Source organism: Columba livia, chromosome 1 (assembly GCF_036013475.1).
Source record: "Columba livia isolate bColLiv1 breed racing homer chromosome 1, bColLiv1.pat.W.v2, whole genome shotgun sequence".
NCBI lineage: Eukaryota > Metazoa > Chordata > Aves > Columbiformes > Columbidae > Columba > Columba livia.
Window position 1 is genome coordinate 126,958,094 of NC_088602.1, and position 26,581 is coordinate 126,984,674.

Below are 26,581 nucleotides of genomic sequence, written 5' to 3' on the forward strand. Positions count from 1 at the left end.
CAAACTCTGAATCTGTTTTCAGTATTGCTTCCCCAAAATGGCCACAGCGCCATTCAGTAACCCAAATGAACGCGGAGTGTGGTTCTGCTTTACCATTAAACTACAGCAGAGCTGGCACTGTGCTGTCCTAACATTTGCTATTTTATTAACAGATAATGACGTATTTTAAGGTTGACACTTCCAATGCAATACGGTGGTTTTGTTGCAAAAAAAGTAGTTAAAAATTGTATTTTTCTTACTGTAACCAGTTCAAGGAGACTTGCAGCATTCTCCTTTTCTTCTTCTGTTCTTGGTTCTTTTACATTTATCTCTTCTAGTTCATTTTCCTGCTTTAAAATGTGGTCTATATATTCCTGGTGGAACAATGAAAAAGAACAAGAGGCAGGTGTTTTCTTTGCAGACATAGACTTAAGGGGCACACGTATAGGGAAAAGAGTTTGCAGAAGTAATGGACATACACTGCTTCTCAGTGTCATAAAGGCCTCTTCTATGAATTTGTGTGAATGGGTTATATAGATATCTAAAGGTCTGCATGGAGAAAGAGTTTTTAAAAAGCCCAACAGGTCAAATAGAGGAGTACATGCTGAGAAGGTAGCAGGTGAAAGCTCACCAAGGAATAACCAGCTCTGAAGACCAGCAAGACTATTCACAGAATCATAGAACGGTTAGGGATGGAAGGGACCTCTGGAGATCACATAGCCCAACCCAATTGAATCTGCAAGAACTAATATAATAAGGACATCAAGAGTCTGCTGAATCTCTGCTGGGCCATGAACACACAATGAGCTGTGTGACACGAACTACATCCAACAGCTACCTAGATGCCCCTGGTGCATCTGTGTTAACCCCTGCTTCTGAGCAGGCAGGTAGGTTTGGTCTCACAATTGTTGCACCAGCCAGGCAAGAACAAGCGAGTGTGCAAGTGTTTGAGTAAACAATGTGGGTGAATAAAGGAATATGTTGAGTAAACAGCTGACAGTAATAATAATCAATTATATTATTAAGATCAGCTTAACTAATAAAAGGTGTTCTAACAAACACTGTTTGTGATTTGTACCTCCCTCCTGTTCAATCTCCTATCGGGGAAAGGGAAATTTACAACATCATGATGGAAAAATTAGGTTCAGAAAAAATCTGAAGCTGTTTTTACGAATATGTTTACTTTGCCAGAATCCCACTAAGTGCTACAGAAAAGAACACTTTTATTTTCTCACACTTCCTTATGCTTTAGAAGATCAGTTGGATGGAAAAAACGGTCCTTACAGAATGTTGTCCTAACATACCACTCTGCTAGAAAGCTACATGCAGTATTGAGCTTTATGAATAGACAAGGTTTGCAGAAGCAATCTGTTTCCAGTTTGAGTTCTTTTTCATTCCTTTATACCTCTTAAATCATAAAGGAGATGGAGAAAGGAAGAATACCTTTTTTCTCTAGATTTTAATTCAGTTCTGACAAAGTGAGTATTTGGCTAAAGATTTAAGATATCTCTTTCTGGAAAAATCCATTAATTAAATATTGATATATGAGCAATGAGGATATTTCCATTGCACATTAACACAATTATTCCAAATGTTTTCCCAGTGCCAATAATTGCAATTCTTCCTTCCCAATGTAACAAAGTGTTTTTTCTCTGAAAGCCAACAACAAATTTGGTCAGTGGAAAAGCTTACCTTGGGATTTTGGTGTGGAATATTATTTTTATAGCATTGCCTTTGAAAGCTCAGTATGTAAATTAAAGGAATACTTTTTATAAATTCATAGACTGTAAAAGGGTAAAATTTAATTCTGGTAGACTGGCATGTCCCAAACATGCCATGGCTGAACAGCTGTCCATGTTTTTCTACTACTAGCATGCCTTCTTTGAAATGTAATGTGAGGAAACAAAAAATCCAAGTGGCTACAACATGCTACTGCCTTCTCAAATTTCTCATGCTGTTAACTTTCAAATTCAGTCTGCAATGCCATCATTGAAATATGTTAAATGAATAAATTATAGAACACATGTATTTTGGCACTCTCTAACTGGCAAGTAATTATGAATTTTTAACTCTAAAATATCTTCCAAGAGCATCCTCACAATGTGAATTAAATAAATCAATGTTTTATACCAAAACTGAGAACTACGAAGCTGCTGACAAGGATCAACTGCAGAACTTTCAGATTCCACCTCAGAATACCTGCACATGAGGTATGAGCTTGCACCTTGTTATGAACCAATCACTCATGAGGGACAGACACACACTTTGTCAGAAGGCTACATGGGTATTTGCTAGACATGGACAGAGTGACAGAACTCAGACTTGAACGTCAAAATGTCCTGTACTGATTAATGTAAACAAATACAAAACCAAAACTAGAGTAAATCTCAGTGACCTGATGACCAAGTTAACTGCAGAACTATGGTGGGTTAGCAATTCTGGTACAGCTTCACAGATTTAAGTTTTTAAGGCTTTGTGAAGGAAAATAAACCCTAAGCAAAGTAAAAGCAAAGTAACAGATATCAATATTGACAGAAGGGAAACTGTTAGTGTACTATATGTGATGTGTACTGGACTGGATCTCACATATTTGCACAGAAAAGTAGGTTCCACAAGAAACAGGTGAGCTGCTTCAGAAATACACTATTCTTAGAGCACCTGTCTATGTATGAAATACTGATTGTTTTTCAAAAGTAGCAGAATTTTTGTCTCAGCCATATACTGCAGATTCATGTTACCTAATCTGTCCGTTCTCTGTTGCTTACTGGAAGAATGAATAAATGTGATTGTACTACCTTAAGAGAATGCTGCAGCTTTTCTCTTAGTTCATCACTGAGTGGCTTATACTGGAATAACTGACGTATTTGCAGTTTATTAGGACATTTTCGCACAGGCACTGGCAAGTTTGTTGGCTCACTGGATCCAATGCAGAGACCCCTCCAACTACACGTTCTGACTGAGGGATGTGTGATCATCCTCTGAACACAGACAAGAAGAAGCAAAAAGAGCAAGAGGTTACTCATATTGCTGACTAAATGCAGATATCAGCAACATGTATCTCAGCTGAAAAGCACAGGCTCTCCTTATAGCATCATAGATCTAGACAATGAAGTCAGTAGTTTCTTGGGCACAATTTATCCATTCTAAAAATTCATCTGGCAAAATTCATCTGGCATCACCTTACTGAGAATAGAAGCAGCCCAAGGTGACCACATTTTCCTGACGCAGCCTGTCCCTGGCTTAGACTGCTTACTAAACCAGACTTAACAATCTCACATTGCTTAGAGCTCCATTTCCCCCCTATGACAAACAACTATTGCTTAAGCAGCAAAAGACAGTTTTGAAACAATTATACCTCAAGAGAAGAAAGTGTGTCTCGGGTCCTTGATTGAAGATTTGGAGGAACAATACTCTCCGGTTCTTTGTTCATTACCCAGGGGGAGGTTTCAGCCAAAGGCCGGAGGATAGTAATACTTAAAACACCTGTTTCAAAGACACATTTTGCTAGGAATCAGTTCAAATCCAAAAATAATGGACAAGTGTCTCAAACCTCCAGAAAAATATACTTACCTAGGAATAAAAACCCCTTATTATCAAGTAGTAAAACTCCGTGTGAAAATGCGATACTTGTGGCGACAGATAATATTGGACCACTGGGGTGGCTATAGAATAGTTGGACAACTTCTGATTACTCAGACCATGTTTAACAACAGACTGCCTATGCTACTTGTTTTGAGTCTTGGGTAACAGCTCAGTTTTACAGTGTCTGGAGTATCCCAAACAAGGAAAAGCAGACCACTGACCCATCTTTACTGAACGCTAATGTCAGAAGAGGTACATCATATTCAGAACAAGCATAATTCTTCATTCTATTTTATACTTCACAATATGATCAATAAATCATGTCTAATGGAATCCATCCATTATATATTTTAATTGTTCTGATTAATTTTAATGTTATTGAAATTTTTTTTCCAACCCAACCCCCAAATCTATGTAATCTACTATTATTTACCACATAGGTGGTTTTCAAAACTGATATTCCTACTGAGCTACTTTGTTACAATCATACAAAATTGTGAACCCTTTTTGTCAGGGCAAATAGAGCTAGTATTGAGAAAGGTAGAGTATGAAGTCTGGAAAAGCAGATGTGCTGCTATTACAAATCGCTACTGCTTGCGAGAAGGTTTTCTTGACTGAGATTTTCACTGGGTATGTAAAGCAAACTACCCTTATCTTCTCCCCATATCCAGGGGAACCATATGTTCTCATCTTTTAAAATACACATTTATTTTCTTAGTATTTACCTGTTATGCAGAGTATTTTATAGACACATAGTATGTCCAGCTAACTTCAGAATGATAACCAAACATTTGAAGATGTGACTTCTTGCACTGCTACTAGAAGGTGTTTGGTGCCATGTACTATTGGCATCCCCTATTTTAGTAATATTTTTCCAGCTTCCTTATAAATTATATTTATCCTTTCCAACAGCCAGGCTAAGGGTCAACATTCTTCATTGATAAATACTGCTATATGATTAACGAAGACTGTGATACATTCCATGTTTTTTCATAGTAAATACACAGAGAATCTATGCATTTTGTAATTGCTCTTGTTTGCATGTCTGAGAGTGGATAAAGTTGTTCGTTCACTTATCCTTTCAGAGTGTCATTCAGTTAATTCTCTGCTTCCCTGAGTTCTTCCACAAGCTCCTTCTTCCCCATGCTTCACTGACAGAAGTGTGGGCACTTGTCTACATGGGGAAAAACATTTTCAAATTTCCTGTCCAAGTAAGAGTTTTGAAACTGACTCCACCTTTGCAAATATTTGTTTGTCCGAAGAGAAAAGTTTCCTACCTGGACATTCTTTTACAGGATCCTGCAAGACAGCAGTAGCAGGATCACTACAGGCTTCAGCCAGATACTTGTCTATGTCCCTGCTCCGCAGGAGCTCGGATCCAGAACCATCTGCATAGACGATGAAGAACCTACACAGCCAGCACACACATTGGACTGTATCAAGAAAAAGGAACTCCAACATGATGACATTAAGGTTCGAATATGGAGTACTGAATGAAGGAAGGACAAATCTACAAACTCTGTATAAACACAGTGTAGTGAAGAAAGTGTAAACCTATGAACCCAGTGCAGTTTACCTGGGCGCATGCTCTTCATAAGTGACAGGTTTGTTAATTTCTGGGAATACTGATGCTGAATTGCTGTCCTCCTTCTCATCAGTGTCAATGCCAGGAACACACACATTTGTGCTGCCATCAGCCATTACCTATAATAGAAATGATATAAAATTACTTCAGTTAAATGATGCTTTTAAAACAGTAACTTGCGGCTGAACGGTAATATGACCTAGCCCAGTGAAAGGGACAGAAAAAACATATTTCATGTTGAATAATCTGAAATTCACAGGAAGAAGAAATTAAGACAAAAACTGAAAAGACAGTGAAAAAAGCAAACCAAACATTTACAGGAAGACATGCCATATCATAAATACTAATATCACATGCTGATATTTAATAAAAGCTCAAGGACTGTTAGCTATCAAACAGGGCCACCCATGCTTACATTCCACCTTCAAAATATATATCTGCAGGCATCAACAGGCAACTTCATACAAAAATACTCACTTGCTCTTCAAGCCAGGTAACTGTATAAGCAAACAGCCATTGAAGTACCTCTGTGAGGTATATATGTACCTAAGTATATATACTGACACACAGAGAAATAGATACACACAAACATATACATATGTCTGTATGCTAATATGTTAGATAATAATCACAGAGTATATACATGTGTGCTCCTATATAGGTGTATATACAAATAGAAATGTGCATATACATATGTACAGGTGTGTATATACATATGTACAGGTGTATATATATAAATATATAGATAAATGTGAATAAATATATACACACATCTATATACATGTTGATATATGAAGAGATATAGATGATATAGATGCAGATCATATACTTATATCTATCTGCCTATAGCTATATATAAGTATATATTTCTAGAGGGGCCCCTTTTCAGGCATCCATTCCCTTTAAAAATATGATCTCAGATAATCTTATGATAATACTGAGGGAATATCTATGGTGTTTTCCTTCTTGAAAATACTATGTGATTATTAACTAACATGCCATTAACATATACACACAAGGTAACTAACAATGAATAATAAGTTAACAAGGAATAATAATGCCTGTAATTCTTAGTGCAGTCAGTTGCCTTTGGAAGACAGTTTAAACCAGAGTGCTTCAAAGGATGGTCCGTGAACTGAATCTGACACACCCAGTCCATGCCCTTTTCCCTGTAGTCTCTGGTGTGATTAGGACAGAGGAAAAACCAATCTTATTACAGTTGCACCTGGCTGCCATCCCTATCAACCATGCACAAGGTGAGAATTGGACTTGAGGAACTAGACAAAAGTTAATTGTAACAGCGGACAGGACCTAAAAGCTGGATTCCTCACAACAAGAAGTTTAAATCCATGAGTTGTTGCTGGTACTTGTATTCACATGGATACCTGCTCCCTCACATAAGCACTTATGCAATGAAAATGGGGTCCTGAGAGTAAAATTGTGTGAGATGCTGTAAATAAAGCATATGACATTAATGGTAAAACCAATGAAACATGTTTTCCCTACAGTTATTCTTCATTCTGCATCCTCTCATACTCCATTAATCTCAACTGCCTTACTACAATACATATCCTCTGAGATCACTGCTCCTACAATACTGCCCCACAGCCTCAAGCTCCTTCCTTTGTTCCCCAAATATCAATTGAGAAAAAGCAGGATGTGCTCACACCAATGCCAAGCAACTTCTGTACTGCATTGAATTGCCTTGATTTTTTAGAAACTTGATATCTTTGAAATTTCTGTCCCTCAGGTTGATTAGCTCAAAATTTGTTAGGGAGAGAATGACAGATAGCATAGACATGCACAAGCACTATTTCTTCAGCCAAGTTAAAAACTGTATCATAATGCACATGTCCAGGGGAACCTCAGTGCTGTTTCACAGGAATCTGGAAAAATGGTAATGACTACAATTGCAACAATAGAAAGGATACTCTAAGGATGTCACATTTAGAATCTTTAATTAGAACCTTTAATTAGAAAACAGTATGTAGGTCACAGACACTTAGATGATGTTTCCATAACTCAGAACTAAGTACTAAACTAGCTCAGAAACTCCTCTTTGGTGCGAAAGGATCACAGCACAATCAGTATGACTTTAAAGACTGAATCATTCCTTTTACAACAATATTTGCCTTACTAGGTAGATTAGAGTGTTTCTATGGACCTTCTGAAAAGCCAATATCCTCTCTCATTTTTAATCCTCATTTGCAGAGGTGATTTTTTGCTATAAGACAAGTCACCCTAGTTAAGGTAACTTTACAGGTGAGATAAATTGTAGACCATGTGTTTTATTTCAATCTCTCTAAAAAGGGGGAAATACCAAAAAAGGGAAACACATCACATCCTCAAGAACATTGCACAGACCTGATTCAGGAGCTGTTTCTTCTGGCTAGCTAGGCTGCTTTAAGAGTAAGTACTATAAGGCTGCAAGCTGTTTCTGAGATTTGTTTTTAAGATAAAATTACTTAAAATGCAGAAACTGGTTTCCTTCCATGTATTTTACCTTGAAAAGATTTCCTTCAGGATCCATCATCTCACAAATGGTGCTGGAAGTGTGTTTCATAATGTATCTCCCTCCTTGTTTCTCTTCTTTCTTGCTGATGAAATTATAAGCTTCAGGGGTATAAACCACTGAGCAATCTTCATGAATGAAAAGAGAGCCTGTCTTCATGGGTAAAACCTATCACAGTAAGAAGGGAAGAGGTTCAGATCTGAAGGTGTAATCTTCAGTTTAGAGGTAGCATGAAAATGAAGAACAGATGCAAATCAAGAGGAGAGCTCTCAGACCTTTACTACTGAATCATCCAGTTTTGAGGGACTAGAGGGAGAGTAAAAAGGAAGATGAGTTCCTGGAGTCAGGCTGATGTTGGTCTCTGTAATACTTTATTTAACTTCAGGAAATTTAAGCTTACAATTTAAATAAACTACACATTTGTGAGGAAGTCTAACAGAATATCTCAAGTTGGAACGGATACATAAGGATCAGTGAGTCCAACTCCCTGCTCCCCAGAGGACTATGTAAAACTAAGTCACACCACTAAGGGCATCACCCAGGTGCTCCTTGAACTCTGACAAGTTTGGTGACGTGACCACTTCCCTGGGGACCCTGTTCTAGACACTAACCACCTTCTCAGTGAAGAACCTTTTCTTAATGTCCAATGTGAACTTCCCCTGACACAGCTTCATTCAGTTTCCTCATGTCCTGTTGCTGGTCATGATGGAGAGCAGATCAGCACTTCCCCCCTGCTGCCCCCCTTGAGGAAGTTCTAGGCTGTGATGAGGTCTCCAGTCAGTCTACTCTTCTCCAAGCTGAACAAACCAAGTCACCTCAGCTGCTCCTCCTAAGTCTTTCCCTCAAGACCTTTCATCCTCTTGGTCACATTCTTCTGTACACACTCTAAAAGTTTCATGTCCTTCTTACACTGAGGGGACCAAAACTGCACACAGTGCTCCAGGTGAGGCCACACCAGTGCAGAGCAGAGCGGGACCATCACCTCCCTCACCTGGCTGGCAATGCTGTGCTTGATGCACCCCAGGACATGGGTGGCCCCCTTGGCTGTCATGGCACTCTGTTGGCTCATGTTCAGCTTGCCCTTAACCCAACCCCCCAGATGTCTTTCTGCAGGGCTGCTCTCCAGCCTTTCATCCCCTCAATTTGTATGTATAACCAGGATTACCGCATCCCAGTTGGAGAATGTGGCACTTGCTCTTGTTAAACTTCAGACAGTTGGTGACTGCACAGCTCTCTAGTCTATCCAGACCTCTCTGTAAGGCCTCTCTACCCTTGAGGGAGTCCACAGCTCCTCCTAGTTTAGTATCATTGTTAAATTTACATAATCTACATTAAATTCCTGTGTCCAGATAATTTGTAAATCATTAAAGAGCACTGGATCTAAAATTGAGCCCTGGACAACTCCACTGGTGACTGGCTGCCAGTCTAACGTAGCACCACATATAGTAACTCTTTGAGCCTGACCTGTCAGGCTGTTGCTCCTCCGAGGTATTACAGACTTGTCTAGCTGTGTGCATTACGTCCAGAAGAATACTGTGAGAGACAGTCTCAAAAGCTTCGCGAAAAGAAAAAAATCTCCACATCTACTGTTTTCCCTTGGTCAACTAAGAGGGGTGACATTGTCATAAAAGGAAATTAAGTTAGTTAAGCAGGACTTTCCCCTTATGAACCTATGCTGGGGATGATCAATGACTATTATCTCTCAAGTACTTCTCAGTAACTCCTAGAATAATCTTCTCAACAATTTTACCAGGCACTGAAGAGACACTGACAGTCCTATAATTACCAGGGTCTTCCTTCTTGCCATTCTTGCAAATTGGGACATTTGTCAGCTTCCAGTTGACTAGGACCAATAATATCTGAATATTGCCAGAGTATAAAAGAGATGGAATCATAGGATTTGTGAAGGCTATAGAGAACAGAGTTAAAATAGCCAAGGTGAAGATACTGATGGCAGTGAGCTCGGAACACAAAGATACATTTCACTGTCAAAACAAAAAATAATTCCCACCTGATATGTTCCCTGTGGCTTTGCTATAATAGATGTCCCATCTCCAAAGATGGTACAACAGGTACCGTCCTCGCAATTTGTTATAACAGTAGCAAACTCTGGATTCTCTACTTGAATACATTTCACCTTCCTTGTGATGGCTTCTGAGGGTTCATCTAAGAGTTAATACAGAACAACTAGACAGGAGCACATGAACCACGGAAAAATCTTAGGATTTGCTTTTTCTCTCATAAGGCTGGACCTTTGACTTCTCAGTAAAAGACCTTCAGGCTTCATACCCTCCTTTATCACATAATTTTATGTTAGGTAAACAATATACAAACTTCAAATTTTTGGACTGTGCACTGAATATAGGAAAATTCAGCAGCAAAAAATGTCTATAACCATCTGTGGCTGGTGTGGTCAGGAGAGTACTCTCTAATTTATGAAGGCGCCAATGAAGTACTAACTGTAATGATCTATATATTTGTAACACACGACCTGGACCACAGAAATTTTTGATACCTGTGATACAAGCCCCAAGATGGGAAGAAATTCCTTTTCAGCAGCAGAATTTGGGGAACACAAATGAAACTGGTATGTTAATCTGGCCATTGCCATCTCACGGAATAGACACGCCAGTTCAAGGCCATTGTTTTGATTTTTAAAATTCCCCAGGGAGGTCATCTACAACGAGAACTTTCTACTGTGTTTGAACACAACAGTTCTGACACTCACACAGTAAATATACACCTTGTGTTAATTACAGATCTTATTCAGCAACTGAACTAAGTATACAGAATATATTACCAGCCAGAGGAAACACAGATGATCATTAGCCCCACTTGTTTCAGGTGAATGTAGTTTCACTTCTACTAGGTGTGGCACTTTCCACAGCCATGTTCAATCAAATTTTGAATACCTACAAGGCTGGTGAGTCCATGGCTTCTCTGGAGAATATGAGGATGCCCTGGTCCTTATACACCTGTTCGGTTAAGACTCAAATCAGCTTTCTTGTTTTACCAAGATAGGTGGAGAGCAGGCAATGAATACTAGAACTTGGACATTGTGGTCTCATGGTGAAGATGGGTCATGTAAGCATATGCATGGAAAGAAGGGAATTTGCTTGTTTGCTACAACGTAATTTTTGCACGGAATACTGATGAAAGAAAGATAAAGCAGACAAACTAAGCCTGTACTGCTCTAGTGGATTTGTTATCTAGGCTATTGGTATGACCTATCTTTAGTATATTTTGACAATTATGTGCTTCATAAGACACAGCAGGGATAAGTGCTCCCCTTTTGATTTTACCTGTTTCTTCACTATCTTCTTGTATAAAAAGCTCTACACGGTTTTGATAAAAAGTCGTGATCCTAGTACCATCAGCATGATCACATACTTTGCTGCCATCCAGCTTCTCAACAATTATCACTTCATCATCTCGTACAGTCATAACCTGAAAGAATGAAGGAATGCTCATTGATATTAGCTCTCTGACACTTTTAAGAACAACAACAGTAAAACTAGGCATTACATACCAAAACTCCAATGAAGCTAGACAACTGCAACTTTATCTACTTCAGAGACCGAGGACTTGCATTTTCTTCAAAATCTAAAGCTTTTTTATTAGTAAAAGTGTAATAATACAACCTGTAGGATATGTATAGAAAGAACAAATCCTACAACCTATATGATGGCAGCCCTCTCTCTTAGCATATTACACAGGTAAGAATAACACAAAGGTAAGAATAACACAAAAGTAAGAATAACACAAAAATATTAATACCGTTCCATCAGCTGGGTCAGTTGCATGATAGATTAAGAGTGGCTCCAGATCCATTTGCTTTGCTCCCTCAGTGCCCACTCGAATGCCTGATGGAGTTGTTGTTATCCAGGTTCCCACCTGGTTCTCCTTAGGTTGCTCAAAACCATCCAGATCCTGAACAGTGTTTTCTAACAACTCGTCCTTGTTTTGGTGTGATATACTGTTTCTTTTACTGACTTTTCCTACAGAAACAAAAAATTCTCTATCAGACTTGGTATTCTCTAAGGCAAAAATAAAGTAAGGAGTTACTGTGAGTATTGTTTTTGACAGAATTGAAAGAAGATTTATCAGGCTGGAGGGAAATTACAAATGCTGTTACTCAAAGGTTTGCCCTTGAACTAATCTTATTTAATGTGTTCATTAAAAAAAAAATAAAAAAAAAAGGTAAACAGCATGCTAATGACATCCAATTATAACATGGCTTCGGAAGGTACCATCAATATAAAAGAAAATCTGAATGGATTACAGAAGAAAAAAACATCCAAAACTGTCCCCTGGACTTGGAGATTAAAGTAATAGGAATTTGATACAGCCTATTGGAATGAAATTTAATGTGAAAAGAAATAAAAATAACCTGTACTTCAGACAAGTTTGCAGCTATAGAATAAAAGAAAGACCTGGAGGTATCATCCATACAGAATGACTACAAGTTATCAGCATGAAAATATGGTGACAAAAAAGGCAAACACAATCCTATGATGCATCAGAAGAAAAGGGATGGAGATTCTACTGTGCAAGTTAATGGAGAGATCTTTTAAGAATGTGATAGAGAACTCTGGTTTCCTATATTCAAAAAAAGGAACTTAGACTAAGTGTATGCATGGTCCAGAGAGGAATCGAAAGGCTTACAGCATATACACATGAGAAAAGAAAAAAAAAAAAAAAAAAGAAAAAGAAAACAACTCTTCACTATAAGTTTGTCAAGACTAAGCAGTGGAGAAGAAGAGTAAGGGAAAAAAAGTGATCACAAATAAAGGACAAGGAATTAAGGATATACACAGGCCATAGGTACTGAGACTGAAAACAAGAAGAGGGTTTGTCAGAGAAGTTCTCAAACATCCTTCTAGTTATTCTAAGGAATACCCTAAGAACAAGGACTGGACTCGATGAGTCAGAAAGTCTCTTTTTGATAAACTTTTCTCTTTGGTAGCAATTTTTATTCACATACTTCCAATAAATTATAAATTACTATTATGACAGGCAATAATTATTCTTTGCACAAAGTAGCACTGACAGTGATCTTGGACTACACCCTGAGCTAAGAGGTAAACTTTTATTTGGTTCTTTCTCAGTCAAACAAAATAAGGTAAGAATGGTTATAGTGGCACGGACCACAAGCCCATACAAAAAAAAATATAATGACCAACAGTAGATGCCTTGGAATACATACAAGAAAGAAAAATATGGTAAGTCCTCTTTGAGAGAAGCATTTCTCAATACCATGACTAAAACTCTGTAACACATAAGTAAGCATTTGACACTAGTGTAGTTACAAGGATTTCTTTTAAAAAATGGTGTTGAATAACCTGCTACCGAGGTATTATAGTTTTTACACAGCCTTTTACTTATTATAATCCTTGCATGTATAAGAAGAAGAAAGCTGGAGTAGGAGAGAAATTATTTGCTATGAAGGTAACAAATTAGCAGTGTGCAACAGCTGAATACAAATAAAATTCCATTTTCACACTGGTAGAATTTTCAGACTAAAGAAAAATGCCCTTTATTAAGTACCATTAGCCCAGCTAATTTTAAATCTGTCCATAACACTGGAGATGTTACCTTTCTTAGTGCTGGTCTCAGGTAAAGGTTCCGGTTCTGGTAATGGCTGCACATTATCTGGAATTGTAGGTGGTGGTAGGACAGGGCCAGAATCAGGACTTCTACTTACTGTGCCATCAGCAAACAGAATCTACAGAAATCAAGCACATACTAGAGGTTAAATAACTTGAAACACCAATAGAAACTCTCAAAAGAATGTTGCAAATGCAATAGTCCCTAGAATATTGTGGGTGATGGAGGGGGAAGAAGTACAAACTCTCAGAATGAATACGAGAAATAAAGAAGGTATCTCAAAAAGAAAGGGCTGCTGATTGCTGCAGTTCACCTATATAATTAATGGCAACTCTATTAGTAACAAATAGGCATTATAAAAGTAAAGATTCAAGATTATTCTTTGGCTATTTAAGTGGTCAAAGGCTGATGACTTTTTTTTTTTTTTTGTAGCAGTGGTAATAAATCTGCATCACTGTATTGATTTGTATTCTAGGACTGCTGTTACTTCTTTTAGCCATCAAGACAACTAACAAAAAGAAGTAAGGGTTATTAATCTTATTATAGATGGTTTCTGAGATCTATTGTCCATTACACTCAACTCTTGATATGCATGTTCCCTGTGTGTCAGGGACTAACTGTCCCTGAATTCATTTACAAATACAGTACAGATGTTCTAGGGAGAAGACAATGTGGAAAACAAACGGACAACATAGAGAAACATCTCAAGAGTTACAGTCACTGTAAGGTAATTCATCCTTCTTTTTCAAATGCTTATCTATATGCAGTGCATTCTTGATGCATCACAAACATTAAGTTAATGTGAAGAAGGATGCACTCATAATCTGGTTACACAAAGACTATGGTACAATCATGCTAGGCACATAAGACTTACACTCTTCTGTCAGGAGACAATATGTTGAGAATACATAGACATATAGCAGCTAGCTTCTTTGCATACTTCTGAAATGGATATGTTTCTCAGAAATTGTGGTGAAATGGTTTAAGATCTAAGGTAATGCAAGAATGTAAAGAACATGTACTGGGAGTTGTGGTCTATTTAGGAAAAAAAATCTTGAGGAAATAAGGAATGTTGACAGTTTCTGAGTAAAAACTTATGACTCATCTTTTCTTCTGTTTGCTAACTACACGTAGAGTCTTAGACTATAAGAAAGACAGTTGCTTGTAGATTGATTACAATATCTGCAAAGATGGTATCTAGCCTATGGCACCTTAAAGGTACCAGAATTCCAGGCAACCTAAATACATGTAAACAAAGAAGGTACTTAGAAAGTCTTTTTGATGAAAATTTAGAATACCTAAAGGTGTGAAGAATAATAGTTCAGCTCTTTTCTGGATCCTATATGATTGTTCAGATGACTGAAAAAAATATATTGATACTTTTGTGCTGTCAAAAACACCCAAAGCCCAACTAATCAACTTCAGATGTTTAAGTCTAGAAATGTAGTTCTTAAAACCATATTCAGCTATTTCTTAACCTCATAGTTGCCTAAAATCTTCACATACCTAAAATTTTCATCATTAAAGCTCCCTATGAGCCTTTAGTTCCAATTCTGAACAAAGCCAAGAGCATTTTAGTTTTGACATGGCTGCATAACTCAGCAGTTACTTAACTCCTTCAACTACAAACTGGACACTTCTCTATCTCAGTTGACAAACACAAGTTCAAGGTTTGAACAGAGATTTCTTTCAATGAATTTTACTAAACATACCTGGGTAGATCCATCCATCATGTACTTTATGACAGTTCCTTGACTGGTGATGACTCTTGACACCTCTTGTTCTGCTTGCCTTGCCACAGGTAAATATAGATGAGAGTTCTTTATCTTTTGAGGATAACTTTGCCTAACCAGAATTTCTAGAGTAGGCTGCTTGGTCTGTTTTCTTTTAGTGTCTTCATGCTTTATTTCACCTTCTGTAACCTCATGTTCCCTCTCTCTATTTTCCATAATGTCTTCTTCCTTTGCTTCATTTGCTTTGGCCTCATCGTTCTCAATCTCTTCTTCTTTGGCTTCATTTGCTTTGACCTCATCTTTCTTTACCACCTCTTCCTCAGCTTCTGCTGTAGTGGCTTCACCTTTCAAATCTGAAAACAAATTCTGAATTACTTAATACTGTGTAGTACACATTCAAACAGTGCTAAACATCCAGCAACTTGGTGTCTACAGAAGGTGTGAAAGTTTAGGTAAGACTTGGCTTCCTCTGTAATCCATAGAGTAAGGGACAAGACTGTTTTTTCAGAGCAGTCATCTACTCAGAAACTCTGCATCCTTCTGGGGAGGTGTCTGTCTTTCCAAAGGAAAATAAGAAAAATTAAAGACTGATTTATTACAGATTCTGAACTTTTGGAAAACTGGCACTAGGTGAAAAGAATTTCCTAACTGCCCATAAAGGTGAAAAAAGTTACTGAGTTTCACAAGAAGTTACTGAGTTTGTATAGAAACTGAAGTTACATATTTTGTCGATGTGAAAAAATAAGGGATTTAGATTAAATTATAGCAGTGTGTTCAGTGAGATAATAATTATGGTAGTTGTGTCAAGAGAATATGTGTTTGTAATAGCTCTGTTCACTCCAACTATTCAGCTTTTCAACTTACACTCCTTGCCCAACTATTTATGTTTGAAAACTCTCTGCATCTTCTTTACTTCATATCAGATCAATCACAGCATATTTACCCTAAACTGGCAAAATCTGCCAAGCTGGTTGCATCCACAGGGGCACCACTAGCAGAGATGTAATCTTGCCACTCTACCCAGCACTTGTCAGGCTGCACTTGGAGTACTGTATCCAGATCTGGTCCCCACAGTTCAATAAAGATGCAGACAAATTGGAGAAGGTCCAAAGGAGGGCCACAGAGATGATCAAAGGGCTGGAGAACCTGTCCTATGAGGAAAGGCTGTAGGAGTTAGGTCTTTTCTCCCTGCAAAAGGCTCAGGAGGGACCTCATCACAGTACTACAGCACTTAAAGGGCACTTACAAAGAGGACAGAGGTTCTGTGTTCACAAGGAGCCACATAGAGAAGACAAAGGGCAATGGGTATAAGATGCACCAGGAGAGGTTTCGTCTTGATATAAGAAAGACATTTTTTACAGTGAAAACAATCATTCACTGGAACAATCTCTCCAAGGGCATGGTAGAGACACCATTGCTGAAGGTTTTCAATATGTAATTGGACACAGTGCTAGATAATCCCTTTTTCACAAAAGGCTGGACCAGATGATCTTCTGAGGTCCCTTCCATCCTAGGCTGTCCAATGATCCTATGATTTTAATATGAAAAGGAAAGAGATGTCTGAGATGAAAAAAGATCAATTCAGATTGATGCGGCTTCTTCCCCCAAAAAAGCAATACATTCAGCTCTCACATGATTATAAATTTGTGCTGGATCCTTGTTTACCATACTACATTTGTTAATGCTATGTAATATAAATTTCTTAACTGTTATTAATTCATATACATTGGACTTACCACTTTGCTGGTTTCTAAGAGGTATTTGTTTCATCAGTTGCCAGGAAGACAAATGATTCTGCTGTTTTTTATGCAACAGCTCAGGCATGGGATGTGTTGGAATTACTGCTAGCATGTACTTTCTGTGTCTGATTAATGTGGCTTATTCCTGGATATGAGTACATCCGCAATTGTGTTGATCTGTTTTCACATACTCAATAGCTCCCGTGCTGGACAGATGTATTGTACATAGGCATTAAATGACATCTGTGAGTGGCTGTTTTTAAAATTGACCAGATGGCAACAGCAAAATTCACATTTGTCTGGTTCAAAACCTAGTGGTATGACTACAAAACCCCAAGATATACTACAGTTTAGAGTATATAAAGATGAACTTTGTGCTGGTTTTCAAGAACAGTGGGAAATGGAATAAATGTCAGGCAGAGAGACATACAAGTATCTATATACCCTATCGGTGTTCAAAAGAAAACTCAACAATAAGGTTTACTATGACCATCTTCTCTGTGTGTACCAAATGGCATAAACCAAAGGACTTCTGTGAATAAATTCTTGTTTGAAACTGACAGTATCTTCTAGAAAGGTGACAAAACCTGGCTGTAAAATATCCAGTAGCAAAGAGTCCATTACAACCTGGGTTAGTTTTGTTAATTATTCTTACCCTTAAAAGATGAGTATAGCTTAAATTTAATATAAAGCACTACTTTTCAGTTTGAAGCTCCTGAAATTTGTAATACCTTTGCATACTGTGTTTACAAGCTCTCACCAAAATTCTGTTTCATTTGTACTCCCATACTGGCACCAATGACTCCTTTGGCCTTTTCTTTGGTTATTAAATCTCTGGTGACATAAGCTCACTGTAAGATACACCTTCCAATGCTTTAATCATTCTTGTCACTCTTCCCTGAATCTTTCAAAATATGAATGTGTCTTGTACACTTAAGAACAGTACATACAATTCCAAAGGAGATGCAAATATAAGTAATGTAACCATCTTCCTGTTATCATTCAAGATTCCTTGAAATATATGCATTTATGAACTGAATATGCTCATTCTTCTTTCGTATTCTAATATACACGCATCTTCAACTGATTATCCAACACGACTCCCAAGTGCTTTTTAGGGTTGCTGCTTCCCTGCCCCGATGTGTTATGTCCAACAGCTTGCAGTTCTAGATTTTACATTTGAATTTAAACAGACTATTTATGTTGCAAATACTATTAAATAGACATTATGGCAGACTTAGCAATCTGAGACATTAAAAAATTCATATTGTCACATCTAAACCCATCAAGGCAGAAATTGTTTTCTTCTGTAGTTTTAACTTCTTTTAAAATTCCTTAATTTGCAGTGCCTCAGAAAACTAACCTCCAAAACTTGCACCAAGGAAAGCTAATACCAGTCCGTTGGGACAGGAGACATTCAAACTTGGGAAAGCAAGAGCATCTGACATCACTTGTGTTTGGGAAGCTGATTCTTCTGTTTCCATCTACAGAATGAAATAGGAATTAGTTTTATTCCACATTTTAAAAGAATGAAGAAAAAAGTTAGATCACAGATTTCAGTTGTAAATAAAACATTTTTTAAAAAGTGCTTTCTACCACTCATTTTTAACATTTTGAGAGTTTATGGATTCTGAAGTGGAAATGTTGGCTTATTTTCTTTGATCATGCTTTCTTCTTTCATTCCTATTTATTAATCCTTGAAGAACAACCCTTCCTAACTTTATTCATTTTGCTGAGTCATTATTTTACCTTGTGCGCAGTGTGGTTGAGGTGACATTAAATGGATAATGTGAGGCAGAACAACATGAAATAATTCTTGAAGTTGCACATCAGTTATTTTAAAATAAAAGAGCACAAAAGATTAATAAAGCAGTACTTTCAGTCTGCTGCAAATACAGCACTGATTTAAGAAGGGGACAGGAAGGAATGTCTGGAAGTCAAAAAGTGTAACCCTCTTTTTGCAGTGCAGTATCCGTAACTGGACACAATACTTCAAATCAGGTTCTACTAGCCCTGAATGGAAAATAACTTTACATAGTTAGCAGGCTATATACATATTTATTCACCTCAATGTGGTCTTTGCCCTTCTCACAGCAAGATGGCATTGTTGACTTATGTATCTCTTGTGATCCATTGCAACTCTCAGACCTTCCTCTGCAGAACAATTTCTGACAGAACTGTTACACATTCTTGTAGGTATATGTTGATTACTTAGATGTAATTGTAGAACCTAGCACTTATTCTTACTGAATTGTGTCCTATTTTCCAGATGACGACCCTGTGAATTTGTCAAGTTTGCTTCGTATTCCAATCCTGTTCTCCAGAATACTGGCATACTCAGACAGCTGGATGTTGTATGCACTAATATGGATACTCTCTATTCAAAGACATTCTAAACCAAATAGTAAAAACCCTTTTGGAAGAAGAGGAGAGGAACTTAGATGTTCTCCTGACAGAATTTTAATGGTAGGGATATTTGTTTGAATAGGGTTAACCTGTACCACACAATTGCTGTATGTTATGCTGAATGCTGTTAGGCAACTCCCTACACTGTTTCCCATGCTCTTTAAGTACCCAGCTAAACATCTTGAAATGAGGTCAGTAGGACTTTTTCTGGATATGGACAGAATCCATGTTGAAACAAGACGCACAGCACTACTTTATCCGCTTAGTACCACAGAAGCAGCATAGGTACATCATGGTTAGAGAGTCTTCCAAGGCTACTTGTGCAGCCCTCAATATGTGTTCATTCTTGTCTTTTGTATTGCCCTCTCCTCTCTTTTGCTTTGTAATGCAAGCTATCTCCAGTTTCTGATTAACCTGCACTGCATTTAAACCTTCATTTCCATATTGCCCATTCTACCTCTGAACAGTTCAGGCCAGCTCTGCAAACAGAATTACAATGTCCATTCAACCTCCCTTGGCAAGGGAGCCAAGAAGATAACCCATATTCCTCTGGTAAGGGCAGAGCAAGAGTGATTTTGAGAGAAGTGGACAAAAGTAACCAGATTCAACAAAGGATCAGTTTCCCAAGACATAGTTCTGAAAAAGAAACAACAGAAGGTGATGAAGCTTTTCAGGGCAGTACCCTAGAAAATGGTAACAAGAACTGAAGTAGAGTTTCATGAAACGACTCTGGAGTTGGAAGCCACCATAGCTGGATGAACTAGTGTTAATTTTCCATGAAGAAATTCTGAAGAGCAGTGCAAAAGAAAAAACAGTGCAGGAAAAGAAAGTAGACCTGGTGCCACTCATGTACTTTACATAGCACCCATCAGCCTATGGAATAAGCAGAACATAAGAGGGAGGAATGACTGGGTTAAGGGAAGAACATGAAAAGTCATGGAAAGTATTATATGCAGTAGATTGGATTTAAGTGTGGCTCAGGGTGAGAACTGGGACATCCTATTTCTGTATTATTTCAGCCATACTTGATTAAAGATGGAACCAAGTAGAGGTGAAATTAAAACACACTACTATATGCTTTGAATATTTTTGCAGTTAGTCTGGAAAGATATTAAGAACCACATTTAACAAGCACATTATCTAGATATGTTACTGTTTTGTATAACTTGATCAAGTTAAAATGGATAGCTTTATATCATAACTATCATTAAAGAGCTATCTCAGTATGTTTTAGAGCATTATTATTAAATGAAAACTGTTTATGGACTTCATAGTTTTGTGTTCTATTTATGCCTTCTTCAGAAGACTGTCCTTTCGTAATCTGGAAGTGTTAACTAAATTGGTTCTTAATACAATTAATGTTCACTTCTGTCCTTCTCATAGTTTGTTTTGTATTTTGTGTCCATTTCTGGGCACTGTTGGTTGCAGAAAACAGTGTCAGACAAGAAAACAGATTGAATAATCTCAAAAAGAAAAATCCTGTATCCTCTTCCACCATCCTGCCACATGTCTTTGAGAACTCTTCATGTGACTCATACTCTGGCTGATCTGTGAGATCATTGGACCAAATCAACCTCCTGTTGTTGCCTAAAATATTCTGCCAATAATTAGCTATGAGCTGAAATAATCTAGATTAGTCATTTTGCAGAGGGGCATGGATCATTTCTGAACTGATATGGCCTCCCCCACTTATGTGTTTTGATGTCAAAAGGCTTCTCATAGAGCTCTGTGGAGGATATTCAAGATTAAATGCCATGTGTTTCTGATGCATGTGGTCATCAGCATGCATTTGTGGAAATGTGTCATTGGTATAATAAATGCAAACTGCAGAGCAAGCATTTGCAAAATGGTCTCCACTAATTTATTGGTTGGTTAGAATTTACAATACAGGTTTTGGAAAGCACAGAGAAGTTTTCCTACTTGCCTAAAGTAAAAATCAATTTCTAGAGCCATTCTAGTCACTGAGATATTAATAATGTAACAGATGTAATCATAAAGCCAAAATTGACAAATGTGGATCATGGAAGGCATGCTGATCTACACCATGGAGTCACAAAGTGTAGCAGCTTCATTAACACCTGCCAATATGTACTTCTGAGGACAACCGGAAGAGTAAAGCATATCCTTAGAAGCACCATAAATTGTTAGGAATTTGTTAAGGCACAGCTCAAAGAGTTTATGTATAGGAATTCTTTGTTTGTTTCTTTTTTGTGTCATTGGATAATGTCTATTCTCTCACCTTTTCTTCTTGCTTTACTGGGTCATCAGGTGGTGAAGGACCTATTTTGCTATGGCTTGCTTTTGCAGATGGCAGAGCTCTTCCTGATTTTTGTTTGATGGGCTTATCTTTTTTTCCTGAAGCTGATGTAACAGGAGAAACTACAGTTGGAACATGAACAGAAGGGACGTCCAGGATTCTTGCTAAGACAGGATCTGTTTCATCATCTAAGGAAGGCAAAAGTAATATTTTTAATGCAGTTAAGTTTCATAAATGTTGATGGCCACATTTCATTTTTTAACAAGATTTGGTACGCTAAATTTTACCTTTGAAATAACCTCAGTGCGGGAGTTCATTACTTCAGATAGAAGGACTGAATATTGTTTAGAAAATCCTTCCATAGACTGACTACTCATCAGCCTAAAAAGCATCTTGAAACTATTGTTTCCCATAGGTTGTCACTTGCCTCTCAAAAATAGAAAATACATTTTTAAAAATCATCTTTTACCTCCAGAATACTTAGATAGGTGCAGACATTTTGAATCTAGTATCAAGGAAATGATCACTATTGTTATGCTTTATCATGGGCTGATCCAGCACAGAGGGACTCCAGCAGTTTTGCACTGCATAGCTCATTTTGCTGTAATGATTCAAAAAGATTCTGATGATCTAGACTTGCTCAGACTCTCCCAATTCTGAAAGGCCAAGCATTAGGGGCAGCCTGCTAAGCATGCTGACAGGAAGTAGTCATGTTGCCTTCCAAAAGTTTCTTGAAACTCAAATTAATACAAACTAAGATTTTCTAGAAAACACTTTTGTTTCAATTAACTTTTCTTTAAGCAGAACAACCCAGCCAGCTACAACGTTCACACTTTTTTGAAAGATTTAAAGAATAATTTCTTGCTTGAAGGCAGCCTAAATCCCAAACCTATAACTCATGAAATAGCACCTTGTTTCCCCTCCAGACAATTTAAGCGACTGAATATATCCATGACCTTTAGCTTGAAAGGAAAATTTACATCTCCACAAAGATTTTTGAAATCCCCATTTTCATTAGCTGATGTGTGCCTGATGCATGAGAATCTGATGCTTTGCTAGGTGACTCTGCTTTTATGTACTAAAATTTATGCTGTGTGGCTTTTGTAGCTTATTGGCAATCTGAGGAAAGACGAACAAATCTGTTCTATTTGTAATATGCTAGAGATATTCTCAGCTAATTATATAAAATAGGAGAGCTTAAAATCCTCCATGGGGTCCATTCTGATACACGTTTATTAGACAGCACGACCATGGAATAAACAAGTAGTAGTACCCATCTCCAGGTGGAAGGTGGGAAGAAACAGCTTACTAATAAACTTTGACAGAGCTAGTGCTCCACAAACAAGTAGGATAGCCAAAATGAAGGAGTCAGAGGCAACTGTCCAATAAAATCATTAGTGAATGTAATCGATCTTGTCAGATGAGTATAAATAGCCATGTGAACACCGCAAACTGGGTATAAGCAAGTTCTTGTACACAGCGAGGGGAGCTATCCTTCCCAGCCACCCACTGTGTGAGGTGGAGCATGCTCAGTTTCAGATGACACTACTTTCTGCGTGCTGAATTTAGGAATAGACGTTGTTGCAGACTCTTGACCCCTAAGCAAATTTCACCTGCCTCTTTAGAATCATAGAATAGTTTGTGTTGGAAAGGACTTTCAAAGGTCATCTAGTCCAACCCCCTGCAATGGCTTTTCAGGTTTTCCTGAAAAATGAAAACACAGTGTCTGAGGGTAACAAAAAAAGAGTGGATTGTTGAGACTGAGGGAAAGACTCTTTAGAAGTCCTGAGAGAGATGCGAAATTCCAGGGGACTGTCCGATTAAGGAAGGTTTCTTTCCTCCTGCACACACATACAGATCTCTAGCACTTGGAATTGTACTCTCATGATTTAAACAAGGCACAAAGAGCAAGTGCAAAGATTCTATAACATCCAGAGGCAAAAGCCCTGCAGGTGCTTGCTCAAGCAGTGTCAGATTCACAAAGCAATGAGAAGTGTACTTCTAAGTCTGGTTATAAGGTGGTCTGAAATTAGATTTTGGTCATGCTAGAGAAAACAAATAATAACTCAAAACTTAAACACATTCTAACATTGAATGAAGAAATAAAGAAGATGCATAAAAGTGGCAACAGCCCGAGGCCTTTAGTCATCTTAGCTTCCCTAAAAGTAAGGGGAATAGATAAAATGAGAAAAACAATACAACAGAAAGAGAATTAGAGAGGTTCCAGAAAATTATTTCAGCAATGCAGGGGAAGTAAATAATTTGCACCCAATTTAACCAATTAGTGGAGAGATACTGTGGATTACACGACGTAAGCTCATCTGGGTGTTCCTACTCTGGAGGGAAAACTGGACTAGATGATCTTTCGAGGTGCCTTCCAATCCCTAGCTTTCTGTGATTCTGTGATACCATTCTACATAAGGGATGGATGGCATATGAGAATAGTCTAAGAAAATATGAGAATAGTCCGAGACAGAATAAACACCCACAAGGGGAATTAGCCATAAGCAAGTGATTGTAGAAAAACTGCAAAGAATGCCAGTCAACAGTGCTGCACTAAAGCACAACATGGCAAGGATTACTCTAATGTAGAATAGGTTGCTTATGGTACATGTAAAAAACCTGACCATCATAGCTGACATATCTCCCTTTTATACCCAAATAAAAGTTTCCACAGTCCACTACATTGTGAATGGTCTCTTGGCCCAAGTTTTAAAGGTATTGTTTTAGTAATTCATTTGTAAAATGTATTTGAACAATTAAAACTGAGTACAGGGTTGAATGGTTTCTCACACTCCACACAAAGAAGCATTCAATTAAATGTTTTTATATTTTAAGAGCTGAAAAATGCTGGGAGTATTTTCTGATCAGAGGAGGGTTTCACTTTTATCTGTATGATGGTTTTGATGACCTTTCAAACATAATGGAAACAAAAAGTTCTTCATAAAAGCAGATGCTATTTTCACTCTGGTTTTGCGAAGCAATTGCTTCCAGTTGGTGAATGTGTTTATTGGAAGGCTGAGAGAAATCCCTCGTTATGTCTGCACAACTGTAACCTAAAGTCCAACTCCTAACGTAAAATGAAAGTTCCATAATCACCTACATAAGTTTACAAAAATATTATTTCTTGGAAAACCAAGAAGACTCCTCAGCAAATCACATTTTCTTTGGCTCAAATTAACCAGCTGATTTTGCCAGGATACTTAATAACACTACTTGCAAGTTTCTCCCTGCACTGCTCTGTTTTCGCAGTAAGTAGAAAAGCATGGAGATCTCCCTCCATTTAGAAATCTGAATTATAGAATATCCTTGGCAATGTAATCTCATCTCAAGCCTAGCTGAAAATTCCCCAACATGTAGTAACAGCTGCTGAGAAAGGGAGAATTGCATGCAACAAATTATTGTGTTAGGAAGTGTATAAAAAAAGAAAAAAAAAAGAAAAAGAAAATAATTCCCCCTATGGTTCTCAAATATCCTCTTCTATTTGCTTACTTTACCTGCTGTCTTCCCTGTAGGTCCATAATAGCTTAGGGACAGCTGGATTCCATTTTCCAAGGTGGCTGAAAAAGATCCAAACTTGCTCACAGCTTTCTTTTGATTTTTCAATTTTCCTTTAAAAAAGATGAGAATTAATTTTAAAGATAGCAACACATGCAGAACCACCTGAGCTGAAAACCAATGACTGGTGTGAACAGCAGCACCTCAATGTTGATGCCCAAACTGTAAAATAGATTAATATAGGATGGGGAAAATTTTATTCTGCTCCTAGGGTATTGAAAATAACAGTCAGTTTTGTGTAATATAGCTGTGGTTTTTCGTCTACAAATTGCATCCTTATTACCTAGATGTGTAAAAATAGGTTTAATAGCAACAACCAGTGAAAAGTCTGTGAATCTGAACAGCAAAAGAACCTAGTTCTCTTTCCCTACCTGGCTGACAAGAACGCTAAACTGCTCATTTGTATCACATGTGTCCTATGCAGTAATAAAAGTCACTGTCTCTCGAGGTATTGTCACAGGGACTGTACCTTGAAGAGAAAGTAAAATAAAGGAGAAAAAGTTGAGAAATTAGATCCAAAGATATGTCTGGCATTTGTGAAAGTGGATCAGGAGACAAGCTCACTTAGAGCTGCAGGACAAGATGCTATGCGATGAGTAAGTCATTCTTGAAAACCACATGAACTATGCAAGGTAACAGCCCCAAGGCAGTGACACTTTGTCTCTAGTTCGACTCCTACTGCCTTAAAGAAATGGTCTGCTGGTAAGAAGAAATTCTTGGGATTTCCTATATGAGGAACAGATCTTTAAAACTGTGAAGAGTAGCAGAGAAGACTACAAAAGAAGGTTAAGGCAGTCACCCAGCACCTAGCTGTCTCCTAGTTCTTTCATCAAGGCACACATTTTAAGACCTTGTCTACTCCCATTTACTGTCTGTCATTGCAATGTTCATTGGTGACTACTGCCTAAAGGATGCTGTTTCGCCATTTTGACTGCATCAAAAACCTACCTAGCCACTGCCAAGTATCAATGTGGATCAATTCTTCTGCCTAGAAAGGCAGCTATTCCTGTTTACACAGGAGGAAAGCCTCTCACTCGTGTCAAGTGAATACAGCTTGCCTCAGATCCTACCAGACTGGTGACTGAAAGTACCATTTGGCAGTCCCCAGAATGATACAGGACTACTTTCAGAAGGGCAGACAAGAAACAACTCACCTGTGACAGGGATGAAATCATCCACTCAGACAACCTACAATTACATCACTGGTGGCAGTTGAAGCCATGGAGAGGACCATGAGCAGGATGCTTTCTAACACTGATGAAGATTAATAGAGCTAACACACCTACCAAAGTTACACTTTTCCAACACTCTTCAGTTCAGTTAGAGCTTTTGCCAAACATATATACAATATAGAGTCCAACTATATGTGCCAAAAGCACATATAGTGCTTTTGGCAAACATATACATAAATTGTTACGGACTGGCTTTGTTCTTGGAAATACTCTCACCTGGGTTCAGAAAAGTTTTGGATGATATGCTTTCTGAGTGTTAGCAACATGTCAGCCAGCAGTAGAAGTTGCTGAACTGCATAAAAATCTGTTTCCACAGCAAAGGTCCTGAGGAGGCACTAATGCTATGGTCATCTAATCCACAAAAGAAGGTCCAATTGAAAGGGGGAAAATC

The 26,581-nt window shown here is 37.9% G+C and overlaps 1 protein-coding gene across 5 annotated transcripts in view; it reads right to left on the reverse strand.

Annotated features, from left to right (window-relative positions):
* SPAG17 (sperm associated antigen 17) overlaps nucleotides 1-26,581 on the reverse strand; it is a 111,169-nt gene that overhangs the window by 24,807 nt on the left and 59,781 nt on the right. For all 5 annotated transcript variants that reach the window (XR_010475685.1, XM_065077848.1, XM_065077864.1 and 2 more), the window contains 14 exons: nucleotides 24,898-25,011; nucleotides 21,383-21,588; nucleotides 18,101-18,221; nucleotides 14,978-15,351; nucleotides 13,254-13,383; nucleotides 11,436-11,656; nucleotides 10,961-11,105; nucleotides 9,670-9,824; nucleotides 7,650-7,826; nucleotides 5,138-5,265; nucleotides 4,839-4,969; nucleotides 3,335-3,462; nucleotides 2,775-2,957; nucleotides 240-353 (listed from right to left, as the gene is read on the reverse strand). Coding sequence is in view for 4 of the 5 variants with exons in the window: in XM_065077848.1 (XP_064933920.1) it covers nucleotides 240-353; nucleotides 2,775-2,957; nucleotides 3,335-3,462; nucleotides 4,839-4,969; nucleotides 5,138-5,265; nucleotides 7,650-7,826; nucleotides 9,670-9,824; nucleotides 10,961-11,105; nucleotides 11,436-11,656; nucleotides 13,254-13,383; nucleotides 14,978-15,351; nucleotides 18,101-18,221; nucleotides 21,383-21,588; nucleotides 24,898-25,011 (2,327 nt within the window). In the remaining variant the exon portion in view is untranslated. The remainder of the gene's footprint in view (nucleotides 1-239; nucleotides 354-2,774; nucleotides 2,958-3,334; nucleotides 3,463-4,838; nucleotides 4,970-5,137; nucleotides 5,266-7,649; nucleotides 7,827-9,669; nucleotides 9,825-10,960; nucleotides 11,106-11,435; nucleotides 11,657-13,253; nucleotides 13,384-14,977; nucleotides 15,352-18,100; nucleotides 18,222-21,382; nucleotides 21,589-24,897; nucleotides 25,012-26,581) is intronic.